The sequence below is a fragment of the Lutra lutra genome, chromosome 7 (assembly GCF_902655055.1).
Source record: "Lutra lutra chromosome 7, mLutLut1.2, whole genome shotgun sequence".
NCBI lineage: Eukaryota > Metazoa > Chordata > Mammalia > Carnivora > Mustelidae > Lutra > Lutra lutra.
The window spans coordinates 133034532-133048870 of NC_062284.1; the positions used below are offsets into that span (position 1 = coordinate 133034532).

At 39.6% G+C, this 14339-nt stretch overlaps 1 protein-coding gene across 1 annotated transcript in view; it reads right to left on the reverse strand.

Moving 5' to 3' along the window:
* The window catches only part of BBOF1 (basal body orientation factor 1), a 40398-nt gene that overhangs the window by 5186 nt on the left and 20873 nt on the right, over nucleotides 1-14339 (reverse strand). The window contains exons 5-11 of the mRNA XM_047739357.1: nucleotides 13346-13426; nucleotides 10389-10459; nucleotides 9484-9628; nucleotides 7513-8006; nucleotides 5190-5291; nucleotides 550-621; nucleotides 267-381 (exon numbers count right to left, since the gene is read on the reverse strand). Coding sequence (XP_047595313.1) covers nucleotides 267-381; nucleotides 550-621; nucleotides 5190-5291; nucleotides 7513-8006; nucleotides 9484-9628; nucleotides 10389-10459; nucleotides 13346-13426 — 1080 coding nt within the window. The remainder of the gene's footprint in view (nucleotides 1-266; nucleotides 382-549; nucleotides 622-5189; nucleotides 5292-7512; nucleotides 8007-9483; nucleotides 9629-10388; nucleotides 10460-13345; nucleotides 13427-14339) is intronic.

The following is a 14339-nucleotide window of genomic DNA, read 5'->3' on the forward strand; positions in this document are numbered from 1 at the left end:
CTAGCCTGTATATTTCACAAAGCAATGGATAGGTTTTTCACATTTACTGAAAGAGGCACAAATGTGCATTTGCATTAAGTATAATATGCCTGCCATAGTGTAGATATGTTATAAAAATGTCCACAATCTCATATTAGTGTCATTACTCATTTCACTGATCCCTGAGAGCTCCTGATTAGTAGAGAAAAGCATATGACCTAGAAAGAAGTTGCAAGGGGAAAAGTAGTAACTGTGTGTATTGTTTGGTTAGATTATAGACTCCTTACTATGTCAGACTCTCGGGATCCTTTCTGAATACTGGGTATCATCACTTCACCAGAAGAGTCTGAGATTGGTACTTGCTGAGTGATGAAGGTTTGATCTTGAAGCTTACTGTCATCCCTGCAGTAATAACAAAATGACAGACCTGTCAGCAACCACATACACATGGAACTTGGTTCAGAACAGTAGACTTGTCAATAACTCCCACACAGTTCTAGCACATATAAAATGTACCCACAACCATTCTGATCAGGCTCACGGTCATTGCTTTGTCAAGAGAGCTCTTACCCAGATTCCTCTCTCTCTCCATCAAGAACAACATAGTCTGGAACTGGAGGCCTAGAATGCTGGCTGTATTTCCTGTGGTAGGTAAAAATTAACAGTGAGTTTGTGTCTCCTCACGCCCCGTATTTCAACTACACTTAAAGTGCTAAATGAAATGTTTCAGTTGGAGGAGATGCTTATTTTCAAAACTGAGCTTTACACACACATAGAGTGAATATAAAGTTAGGCAAGTTAATACAAACTTACTTTCTTTTAGTATATGTGCTGCCGAAGCGAGCACAACTTACTTTCTTTTAAAATTGAGACCTATTGAACTTATTTTTTTTTTTTAAGATTTTATTTATTTATTTGTCATAGAGAAGCGAGAGTGAGCACAGGCAGACAGAGTGGCAGGCAGAGGCAGAGGGAGAAGCAGGCTCCCTGCCAAGCAAGGAGCCCGATGTGGGACTCGATCCCAGGACGCTGGGATCATGACCCGAGCCGAAGGCAGCTGCTCAACCAACTGAGCCACCCAGGCGTCCCGAGACCTATTGAACTTAAATGGAAATATTTATGGAGATGATCAAGATGGTGATACACATAGAACAGCTATTAATGGTGATGGTTAAGACTTGGGGCATCTGGGTGGCTCAGTGGGTTAAGCCTCCGCCTTCAGCTCAGGTCATGATCTCAGGGTCCTGAGATCGAGCCCCGCATCAGGCTCTCTGCTTGGCAGGGAGCCTGCTTCTCCCTCTCTCTCTGCCTGCCTCTCTGCCTACTTGTGATCTCTCTCTCTGTCAAATAAATAAAATCTTTAAAAAAAAAAATTAAAAAAAAAAAAAGACTCAACCAGAGTACTGACCAGAAACATGGCCAGAAAAATTCCTTCCCACAAAAAGAACCTCAAATACAGAAAAATTACCCAATGGAGACAGACCCAATATGAAATTTCTTTTACATTGGAAAGTCTGATTTAAGAACAGGAAATAATCATATCCTAATTCAATATGCTAGTGGAAAGTAAGCTAAACAGAATTATACAAAGTATATTAAAGTTGATGTGCCAGGAGATAAAGACACCTATTCTCCTAAAACTGGTCCTCAATTAGATGCATATGAAAGCAGGACAAACCCATTCAAAATATGGCCCCATTAAATAGTCTAATAATGATACATAAAAACAACATACTTTGGATACTACTCATATCTGAGTTGTAGCCACAGTGATTGCTGATGCACAAAAGAGTACAATTTATTGGTTATACTCCTTGACTTTGTTTAAGCACAAAGAAAAATACCATACTGTTAGAGTCACAATCATATAATCAACTGAACTCATAAACTTCTAGTTACTGTCTTTGCCTTGACCATTCATCATCTAATTCCTCTCCCCTCTGGCTTGAGCTTTCTCATTCAATTCGTCTTCACCTCACATTTCACTATTCTGTTCCCATCTTTTCCCTTCATCCAACTCTGGCATGAGATTCTCACAGGCTTAGATTTGTTCCGTTGTAGCCAGATTTAAGTTCATTGCTTTGGTGTGAAATATCTCTACTCAAATTCCTTTGTTTTTCCAGTGTTGAAAACAACACAATATGGAACTAGAACTCTGATTGTTTCTTGGGGTACAGAAAAGTCAACTCACAATGAGACAGACATTCTGGACCTGTGGTCTGGATTCTGCCTCCACCTCTTAATAAAAAACAAACAAAACTTGAAAGGCTACCAGAGACACAAAGTCCATTTCAAAGTCCTCCATTTTCCATTTAACCTATAATTCTTTAATCTCTGCTCTTTTCATTGTCCTCTTACTTGTTCTCCTGTTTATTTTAGTGGTTATTCCTAGCCTCAGCCCTTTACTCATCTACCTTCAGCCACTCTATACTCAACTACCAGTTTTCACTAAAAATGCTCAAATCTCCGTTCCTAAGCTCACCTGTACTCAAATCCCTATTTACAAATGCCTCAAGTATTTTTCACTTCAACATATTAGCATCATCTCCAATTCAACACTGAAAATACTCCTTGCCATTTCTTCTGCCCAGAATGTTTTTTCCTCCACCCTCTGCTCCTATTTACCTTTTATTTTTTTTTAACATCTTTTTTTTCATGTTCCAAGATTCATTGTTTATGTACCACACCTAGTGCTCCATGCATTACGTGCCCTTTTTAATACCCACCACCAGGCTCACCCATCCCCCCACCTCCCTCCCCTTCATAACCCTGTTTCCCAGAATCCACAGTCTCTCATCTTTCATCTCCCTCCACCCTGATTTACCCCAATTCACTTTTCCTTTCCTTCTCCTAATGTTTTCCATGTTATTCCTTATGTTCCACAAGTAAGTGAAACCATATGATAACTTTCTCTTCTTGACTTATTTCACTCAGGATAATCTCCTCCAGTCCCATCCATGTTGATAGAAGAGTTGGGTATTCATCCTTTCTGATGGCTGTGTAATATTCCATTGTATATATGGGCCATATCCATATGAATATCCATTCATCTATTTAAGATTATCTTGGCTCTTTCCACAGTTTGGCGATTGTGGACATCACTGCTTTACCTTTTAGAGGCCAGCTCAAGCTTTTACTTCCTCAGTAACTTTCCCAGACTCCTCAGGTCAGATTCCCCCAATCTAAGCTATCTTACCATTATAAACCACTCCTTGGAGCCAATGTCATAGTCCTACTTTTACATTTGTGTGATGATTTGAATAATGTTTTTCTTCCATGTAAGCTATGAACTCCCTGAGATTAGAAATGATGTCTTTATTTGCTCAACACTATATCTTCAATAAGTAGTAGGTACCCAGTATGTATATGCTACATGAATTAATGGACAGATTAAATAAAATTTAAACATTTCCTTCATGCTACCTTTCCAGATTTTTCATTTGCCTTTTATACCACCATTCTTGCATTTCTAAGCTAAACACCTTAACTTTTACACTTTGCTTTCTTTATTCCTTTTGTCTTTTATCACCAAGTCCTGTTTCTCCTTCCTCAGTGTCTCAGTTTGTCCCTTTTCTCTGATGGCTTCCATTCCCACCTATACCTGCACTGCCACACGTCTGGAGGAGCATGGCAGCTTTTGCTGTTCCCAGCTCTACTTCTGTGCTGTGGTCCACCCTACATGTCAGTGCATCAGGTTCAGGTCAGCTCTGGGAACAGTGGCCTGTGAACCCTTCCAGTGAGACAGTATGAGACTAGGGCTTACTGCTCTTGCATTCCTTCAAGGCAGAAAAGGAAAGTGTGTTACACTACTCTAGAATGTACAGTGACCTAAGACTTGGTTTTTTCTGCATGGATTTTAAGGGTCATCATGATTTAATCTATAAATCCAACCTTATTTCTAATTACTAATTACTCTCTAGTACCATCAGGTTTCTTCAGCCTGGGAAGTGTTTCCTCGATATCCCCCAAACACCCCGCCTCCATTCCTACCTCTGGGCTTCAGCCTAAGCCCCTCTGATGTACCTTTCCCACCCTGTGGACTCCTCTCTCCTGCAAGGCACCTTGCAGGTGATATATACTCTTTGAAATATACTGAAATATATGAAACATACTCTTTCAGTCTTCCTGACTGAAGTCTTCAGTGACTACTGTAGGCCACTGACATATTGTCTGAACTCCGATGATACTTTATTGTGCCACCTAACTTTTTTCTTTGCTGTTTCGTTTTGTTTGGGCAACTAGATTATAAACTCTTAGAGATCAAGGGCAATGTCTCTAGGAGTGCCTGGGTGGCACAGGGGGTTAAGCCTCTGCCTTTGGCTCAGGTCATGATCTCGGGGTCCTGGGATTGAGCCCCACATCAGGCTCTCTGCTCAGCAGGGACCCTGCTTCCTCCTCTCTCTGCCTGCCTCTCTGCCTACTTGTGATCTCTCTCTCTCTATCAAATAAATAAAATCTTAAGAAAAGGGCAATGTCTCTTAATTCCTTTGAATGCCCATAGTCCCTAACATAGTACCATGCATGGAAGCAATTAATAAGTGGTTGATCTATTTTAGCCACTTTATAGTTCATTACCAGGGTTATAGTCACTGATAAAACATAGTAGAGAAAGTGAAATGAATCATTAAAAATAATTAGTTGGAATATCTGAGGATTTCTGTTTTCTTTTCTAGGTCTTCTTCTTGGTATTAAAGGTTCTCTTGAATAATAATCAGCTTAAAAATCATTTACTTGGGAGAGGGTGGTTGGGTTATGGACATTGGGGAAGGTATGTGCCTATGGTGAGTGCTGTGAAGTGTGTAAACCTGGCAATTCACAGACCTGTACCCCTGGGACTAATAATACATTACACGTTAATTTAAAAAAATCATTTACTTATCTTTGCAAAAATTGTTAAAATCCTAACATTACTGTGCTGCTCTTTAGTGACCACTCATGCAGCCGAGCAACATTGTACCTTCTCAGCAAGCATTCCCTTCAACATCTAAGCTGTCTCTTTTCTCCCCGCTTTCATTCTAACTCATCTTTCATTTTTGTGCTCATTCATTCATCTCCCATTCTTCATCTCTGGGAGTGGCAGGTGCTAAGCAGTATGACCGGTTTATATTTTCTGGTCCTTTCCCATTCCTTTAATTTTAAATGAGAATAAGTTCATTGTTCCTATATGGTTTCTAGATTTGGTAACAATTTGCTACAAAATAGGGAGTTACCTAGGAACAAAACCATTCATTTTTGCAAAAAGCAATCTCAAGACTTTTTCCTTCTGCTCCCAGGTCAAATCTCCAATATCCACATTTCCTTGAATATCGGTCCTAAAGAATTTCAAAGAAAAAAAATATATATATAGCCAAATAAGCATCTCATCTTTTTAGAAAAAATATGAAATATGTAAACATGAGAAAATTTCCAAACCATAACTGAATATTAAGAGGCTTCCAAATGTAATAACTACAAAGCAAACTGTGTCTGTTACAAAATGATAAAGTTGAAATGGATATCAATAGGCTAGCCATTCTGAAATATTATATAGGCATTTAGATAAAAATAAGAAAAACCGTAATAATAAAAAGGTTTGTGCTCAAACATTCAGCAAATAAGCAAAACAGAAATTTTGCAGTATAACATGCATTGAGATACAAAGACAAAAGGAACAATACAACAATAAAAACATTTACAAGGTGAGATTATTCCTAAATTCCTTTTAACATTTTTTTTGTACCAGATATTTTGCTATGAAAACAGAGTGACAAGAGGTATGTTTAGAAAATTACACATAACTTATCTAGCCTATTTTCTTACCTTGAAATAAATCTGCAGCTAAGCTTTCCAGGCATAAATGCTATCACTTCCCAGGGGATTTGTAGTCTATTTGCTATCTATGAAAGCTGGCTGGCACTGTAGAGAGTACTGATGTTATACAATGTAAGAAACGTTTTAAATACAGGTCTATTGGGGTAGTTTTCTTTAAAAGTTTAAGTTTTGCCTTATGATCACCGTATACTTCAACTTTCCTTCCCCAATCTGCCTCTTAAGCAGATGATGTAATATTCTAATCACCATTTCTGCCCTGCTGGTACAGTCAATAGTACACTGAGGTTAAGATGAGAAGTTGTTCAATAGCAAAAATGTCACACAGGGCAGAAGAGGAAGAGTCTGGCTTCTGTAATAACAATGTGGAGAATCATTTTATATACCACCCTCTGAAAACTTACCACTTTGGAGCCAAAAATATAAAAGAAACTGCCTTTATGTATGGTAGAGGCTCAATTTGCTTGACATACTAAATTTTTTTTTTAAGATTTTATTTATTCATTTATTTGGCAAAGATCACAAGTAGGCAGAGAGGCAGAGAGAGGGGGGAAACAGGCTTCCCGCCGAGCAGAGAGCCTGATGCGGGGCTCGATCCCAGGACCCCGAGATCATGACCCAAGCCGAAGGCAGAGGCCCAACCCACTGAACCACCCAGGTGCCCCTTGACATACTAAATTTAAAAAAAAAGGAAATTATAGCAAACCTCTTGGTAATGGAAGTAACAGACTTCTGAATATGGCAAAAAGTTTTAAAAATCATAGCATGAACATTTTTGAAGAAGAGTCTTGTCTTTCAAAAGCCACTGACCATGTCTAACCTTCCCAACAGCTATAGAATTGAAAAGAACCTACAAATTAGTCAATTATAAACCAAAGCAGAAAACTCACTTGGAAGCACTGTTAATAAGATATTAGTACATAGTAGTAGGGAGTCCTTTTGAGTTTTGTGAGTTAAGGCCTTTGAAGAGCCTGGGATATAAGACTTTTTCTTTTTTTTTTTTTTTTTTTTTTTTTCAGAATAATCTTTAAAATGCACTATAATTCATGGCTTAAGAGTGTACTGACAGACAAAAGTGCTAACAGGAAACAATCATTGTATCCAGTCTACAACTGTCTCAAGCATTCTGCTACCTTTATCACAGTGGCAGTAGATCTCTGGAGGATATTTTGGAAAATCGTGGGGACTTTCAGTTAAAACAATGATGGGGGCCCACTACTGGATGTCCTCCAATCCATGGGACAGTTCTGTACAATAAAGAATTATCACAAAGAACTGTTATATTGGTTTTTTTAATTATATGTTTAGTTAGATATTATTACCTATGAATTTCATCTCAGAATAGTAAAGGAAATATTACAAAATATTTTTGAAAGTACATTTATCAAAAATGTTTAAACTGAATCTGAACAAACCTTTGTAATGAGTTTGCAGAAAGTAAAATAAAAGAACACGTTAAAAGATACTACAATGACATTCTGTGGAACAAATGATCTAGTCTCTTTAAGAAGCATCTGTGATGAAAAAAGGGAATCTACTAAGCCCCACACGCTGTGCTAAGCATAGGGGTTATAAAGATGAGTAAGATAGTTCCTGCCCTCAACTTACTGAGTAATCTATTCAATATCTAGATATTAGCAAACTGAACTTCTGAACTTACTTCTCTAAAGGGCACAAAAAGAGCAGCACAAAAGAAAAAAAAAGTAGTAAAGGTATGATTAGTACCATTTCTCAGCCTCCATAAGATCTTGATTCACACTGTTGGTGCTGTGCTCTTTGCCATCAAACGTTCGGATTTTGGGATATTCTGTTCTTCCTGCACATGCCTCTCTCATTTTAAAATTGAAAGCAGCTTGTGCTACCCGTTTATAATGCTTCCTGCTAAATAGGATCTGTTGCTTCACTTGGTGTAGAGCATCTAAAAAGAACCTTTCCACTTCTGTTCTTTCATCCAGTATGTTCTTGGCCAGCTTCTTTACTCGATTCATTTCTTTGTCCTTCATCTGGAGAAGTTGCTGCAGCTTGTCAATTTCAACCTGCCCTGCTTCATTCTCTATCATTGCCTGTTGCTGTATTTTACAAACTTCAATCTCAAACTCTCTGGTCATACAACTCAGGGCAGTCTCCAAGCTTACCACCTTCTTCTGAAGAGTTTGGATTTGCAATCTTTGCTGGCTAAGTTGCATAATCTTTTCCTTAACCAACAGGTCATTGATCTCCTAAAAACAAAGAGGAGAAAGGTAAGAGGTTTTTTTTAGTCAATTTCAGAACTTAAAAGTTCCTAATTTTCATTACTTCATGAGATTTAAATTTGATGCCAGGTAGAGATGGTGATATTTGGTGTTCTGTGTACAGAGAGTAAAAAACATCTGAGAGTTGTTCTTCTCTGGGCTTGTGAAGGCCATTACTTTTGCTAAGTAAGAAACGGTCCTTCCCCCAAAATTCTGAAACTTTAAATATTTTGTATTATCAAAAAGGGTGATTTCAAAATCAGTAAAACAATATAGTAACACACTAACAACTATATACTGGAAATTGTTGCCTATCATCGGGTATAGGCTAGTTGCCTATTTCTTTTTCATTTTCCCTTTCCACCTTAGTGATAAAACTCTAGTTTTATTCAGGAGGGCAGGAAGCCCACCTGAAAATTCTCAGTCTCCCTTGCAGTTCAGCAAAGCCATGTAGCTAAGTTGAGTCAATGAAATTTAAGTAGAAGTGTGTGCAGGACTTCCAGGAAGACATCTAAAGGGAGGGGCAGACTTTTTTCCTCCTTGTCCTTTTTCCTTTCTGCTGTTTGAGTAATGGTTAGCGTTCCAGCAGCTGCTTTGGGCCATGAGATGACTTTGGGGATGTCAGCCACACACTGCACAGCAGAGTTAAGGAAACTGAGTTCTGTTGGCTTTGTGGCACCAGCATTCCAGCTCTGGATTGCTAACCTCCAGACGTCCTATAGGGGAGAGAATAAACCCTTACATGGCAAAGCCATTGTTGTCAGGACAGCTACAGTTGAACCTATATCTAAGTGACTCAGAGACCAACTCTAAGCTAAGCAAAGTAAAACCAGTATTCTAAGTTGGTGAAGGATAGGAGATATTTATGTTTCTTTTTTTTTTTTTAAGATTTTATTTATTTATTTGATGGATAGAGATCACAAGTAGGCAGAGAGGCAGGCAGAGAGCCGATGTGGGGCTCGATCCCAGGACACTGGGACCATAACCTCAGCCGAAGGCAGAGGCTTTAACCCACTGAGCCACCCACGTCCCCCGGAGATATTTATGTTTCTGATACATCCTTTATAAAACCAAGCCCAATGCTTCTTATGTCATTCTCATAATTAATCCTTTCAGATGAGAAAGGTACATTATCCAGACAGAAGAAAAATTATTCCCATTGTCCTTATTTTACTCAGTTTTTCTTTTTTTTTTTTAAGATTTTATTTATTTATTTGACAGACAGAGATCACAAGTAGACAGAGAGGCAGGCAGAGAGAGAGAGGGAAGCAGGCTCCCTGCTGAGCAGAGAGCCCGATGTGGGACTCGATCCCAGGACCCTGAGATCATGACCTGAGCCGAAGGCAGCGGCTTAATCCACTGAGCCACCCAGGCGCCCATCAGTTTTTCATATTTACCACCCAATCCTTAAACAAACAAACAAAAAGCAGAAAGATAGGAAATGAAGCCTAAATGGAGTGGGAACCTTTTGATGTAGAAGGAAAGTCTGAGTCTCTTGCAACTTCTGGGAGTTTTTTTGTAGAGCATCAGCTTCCTTCAGATGGTATGCGAGAGCTTTCTGGAGATAGACATTCTCTTTAAAAACAGATCTTCCAGCATTGTTCAATTGCCTGAAATAGATAGACATAAGATCCCAAAACATGGGGCTAAGTACTGGAACAATGATTGCCTTATCCCCCCGATATTAAAAATAATGACCACCACTTATTTAGTTAATGGTGGGTACTCAACTGTTAGGTGGGGATCTTTTGACTAAAGTCTCACCAACGGAAAAGTGAAAAGTTATATGTTACTTCCAGTCCGAGGCGGTTAAGAGCAGACAGGAACTTCCCATGCTCTCTCCTGTCCACATGATTGGATGTGAAGAAGTCCAAGATGGAAGCAGCCCCGGTTCCTGAATCACCACTCAAGTAAAGCTATCGGACTGCCATTGGATTGTTAAGGGAGCAAGAACTAAACCATTGAGACTTGAGAGTTAATTTATTAATAACACAATGAAATGTTACTTTCACTAACATACCTCATGACAACTCTGTACGGTTGCTATGATTATCTGGATTTTTAAATGAAGAAGCTTAATCTCAAAAATGTTAGGAAATATTCCGACAGTCAGTCAGTTGGTCAGTATACAAACTGGGAACCAAAGTCTAACTTCAAAGCCGGAGTTCTTTCCTCCAAGCAACCCTGGTACAGAAAGGGTGGGTGGGAAAGGGGTCGGGACACAAAGAGAAACAGTGAGGGAAAGTAAACAAGAAAATCTGAAGAAAGCAAACCAAGAGAGAAGGGGAAGACAACATGGTAATAACAAAACACACCAGCGAAGAGGTCAGAGAGGCTATGAGAAAGGAAAAGGAGACAGCAGTCTCTTACACAACGGCTTCATGGTGAGCTCTCTCTGCCAGCATTATTATCTTCTTCTCAGCTTCTTGTTCTAGTCGGTGCTAAAAAACAAAATAGGCTATTTTAACACAGAGTTCAAAAAGTGAAGTATTGATTTCATGATGTGAAATAAAATACTCCTGTCACATAACCCAGTGTGGAGAACTCCAAGTACTAGTGGAGGAGCTAGCAGAGAGGAGCGTGTGAGTGAACACAGGAACCTCAGGGTACCTCCAGGTCTCCCCGCTGAAGAAGCAACATGACAAGAAAATACAAAAACAAACAAACAAACAAACAAAAATTCCACATCAGTATTGGAAAGCAGAGCTGGGAGAAATTTCCGCTAAATACCAAGTGGCAAGAGTCATTTATTTACTTATGCAACATACTCCTACTGGTCACTAATATTGTACCAGATTTTTTAGATGCTGGAGACTCTGTGGTGAAAAAACAGATAAAGTCCCAGATAAAATCTCACCTTATATTCTAGGTGATATCCAAGCAACCATAATAATTAAAATGCATTGAGCATTACTATGTGCCAGGCATGGTTCTAAGAGCTTCACATTTACTATTTACTTCTCACAACGACCCTAAGAATTAGACACCATTATTTTTTTTTAAAGATTTTATTTATTTATTTGGCAGAGAGACCACAAGCAGGCAGAGAGGCAGGCAGAGAGAGGAGGAAGCAGGCTCCCCGCTGAGCAGAGAGCCTGATGTGGGGCTCAATCCCAGGACCCCGAGATCATGACCTGAGCCAAATGCAGAGGCTCCAACCCACTGAGCCACCCAGGCGTCCCTAGACACCATTATTATCCAAAAACAAGGACTGAGGAAACAAAAGGGGTTAAGAGAAGTTAGTGACTTGCCCAGAGTCAGATAGCTTGTAAGTGGCAGAGCAGAGATTCATAGCAGGCAAGGTGACGCTGTACCACCTCCCTAGTAAGTAAACAAATAAGAGAATAGACTGTGATAAATGCTGTCAATGCAGTCAGTGAGTTAATGACACAGACAGTAATTGAGGGGGATTTTCAGATTGGGGTTTAGGGACTTTATCTCTGAGGAAATAACATTTGAGCTCTGAAGAATGAGAAGAGCCAGAGCTGGAGGAAGAATATTCCAGAAAGGAAAACCAAAGTATAAAAATATGCCATTGGGAAAGGGCTTGGTGGTTCAGGGGACAGAAAGGATTAAATGGGGAGACAAAACAAAACACCAATAACCTGAGGGAAGTCTTTCATATGACCATGTGGAGCATGGAGCTCGCTACAGTCTGAAAAGCTTACTGGAAAGCCGGCTGCCATAAGCCAGCAGCACGGGGTTCATGCCAGCTCAGGAGTCCATACTTAATCAGGTGGTTTACACCTGACATGGTGAGATGGCTACTGCTGCAGCTGGCCATCCCAGCACTCACTCCCATCCTCCCTTTTCCTTCCCAGTTCCCACTAGGGTTTAGAAAAACAACACACTCACTTTTCCAGCATCCTATATAACATGGTTCTGGCCAATGAGAGAGATGTGAGAAGAAATCTGCTAAGAGCTTCTGGGAAAGCTTTTCTGGTTTGCAGATCAAAAAGAAAAGCTACAACAGCTGGAGCCTCCCCTTCTTCCTGCCTTAAACACAGACAAATCTTAGAGCTGCCTTAACCATCTTGCATGTATGAAGGAAAGGCCAGCAGCCACCTACTTCCAGACATAAACATCCTATTTATATAAGCACTGACAGTCAGGTATGCTATAAATTGACCAAGCACTCCTAACCTTTGTTTGTAGAATGCTACAGTTAGCAGAGAAGAGATCAAGCTTAGGGCGGGACAGAGTTTTGGAAAAGGCAATTGAAAGCAGCCCATGCCTGAGGACTTCCATTCCTAACAGTGCCAGGAAGTGCCCCAGAGGGAAGCACCAAGATTCTGCTCCTGTCCTACTCCTAGGTTACATCAACTGGGTATCTAGAGCCACTTTTTGAAGCAAATCCTTTATCTAAACCTGATATGAGTACTTATTAGCCCCACTCTCAACTTGCTACATCCCTACGGATTTCTGAAAAAATGTCTTCAGTTCTTCCCAAGAATGAAAAATTAGAAGAATTAAAGAAAAACCATGGTCCCTTTGAAAAGCCTGTGTAGAAGAGAAGTGTTCCAGTGCACTTCCACAATGCGGAGAATTAACATCAGAAGCACAGAGAAACATGGCAGTTTGTGATATGCTAAGGAACATTTTTGAGCCCCCTTTTATTAACACCCTTAGTTTAGCTTGGCTTAACCAGGGAAACACCTTCATGTGTACCAGAATGACCTCTCCCATCCTAGCCCCCCTATATAATGTGGTACACGGGGCTCCCATCAGGGGAACACCAAGCTGCAGGGGGTGTGTCCTGAAATCTTGGTAAGATGACAATCCCTCTTGAGGATTTCAAGAATCTCTAACTAGGGGCACCTGGGTAGCTCAGTCAGTTAAGCATCTGCCTTCAACTCAGGTCATGATCCCAGGGTCCTAGGATTGAGCCCTGGACTGGGCTCCCTCCTCAGCAGGGAGTTTGCCTCTCCCCTTCCTCCCGCCTCTTTCCCCTATCCCCTTCCTCTACCCCTCCCACTCTTTCCCACTCTCCCCTCCTCCCCTATCTTCCTCTCTCTCTCTTTCTCCTCCTTCCCCTTCCCCTACTCATGCTCATCCTCTCTCTCTCTCTCTCAAAAATAAATAAAATCTTTTAAAAAAAGAATCTCTAACTAGAGGGGGGAAAAGGACTAAACATTGAGATATCCTGAACAGGCTTTATTTTCCCTTTTTTTTTTTTTTTAAATTCTGCTGTGACTTGATAAACAATTCTCTAATAAGATCCAAAGGAAAGGTTCACATGTCTCAGAATGCATATAGATACTTATATCCTTTTAGTAAACAAAATATTTTTAAATAAAATATTTCTTAATTAACTCAAAATGTCGTACCTTTTCTTCAAAAAACCTGCCCTCCAGTCTTTGAAGTGTCTCCTGATGTTTCCTCTCTGTGTTCCTTAAATTCTCCTTCAGCTATAATTAAAACAACAAAAGATCAATAGGAAATGGGGGGATTGAGGCACATTCCTGGAAAAGTCTCAATAAAGAAACATTTTCTGTTAGACATTATTTCTTAATCCTGAACACAGAAAAACTCCATGTCCCTGCTCATGAGTACCATCTTGCAGACCAATCTTCTACAGACTTATAAGATCTGTATTGAGTTTTTATAAAAGCTATTCATGAGCAACCGTTCCCAAGACAAGTTGTTCTCATAATCATATTTTTTAAATATCATGTAGACTGATAGAATCATAATATTTTAGAATTGGGGCACCTGGCTAGCTCAGTCAGAGGATAGATAATGCAACTCTTGATCTTGGGGTCATGAGTTCAAGCCCCATGTTGGGTGTAAAGATTACTTAAATAAATAAACTTTTTTAAAAATAGTATTTTAGAATAGAAAGAGATCTTAAGAGTCACACTTAATATAGGATTCCTTGTATGAGAAAAATATCTAGAGACAGAAGTATCACTAATTCAAATCTCATTAATTCATTAGACTAGTATTTCATAGTTCCCATTTTTCGAAAATTCTTCCTAGAATTAATCTAAAACACACTTCCCTAAGATTCCCACAGACAGAGCCTTCTGTCCTCAAAACGTGTATGCATGTAATAAAAAGGACATAAAACTCTCTAGGCAAAGAAAGGTTAACGAATTTAAAGCTATGATGCTATAGTCTACATTTCCTGGCAGTCAGGCTGAAACAGGCATACTCAATCTAATCTTAATGCCATAAAAAAAAAGGCAGTAGAGAAGAGCTTCCCCATGAGATAGATCTTTCTCACTTACCAGCTGTTTTACCCTGGCAAATCACTTCACTTCTCTAAGTCTCAGGTTTCCAGGAATTAAAAGAATAATAATAGTAACTAGCTCATAGGGT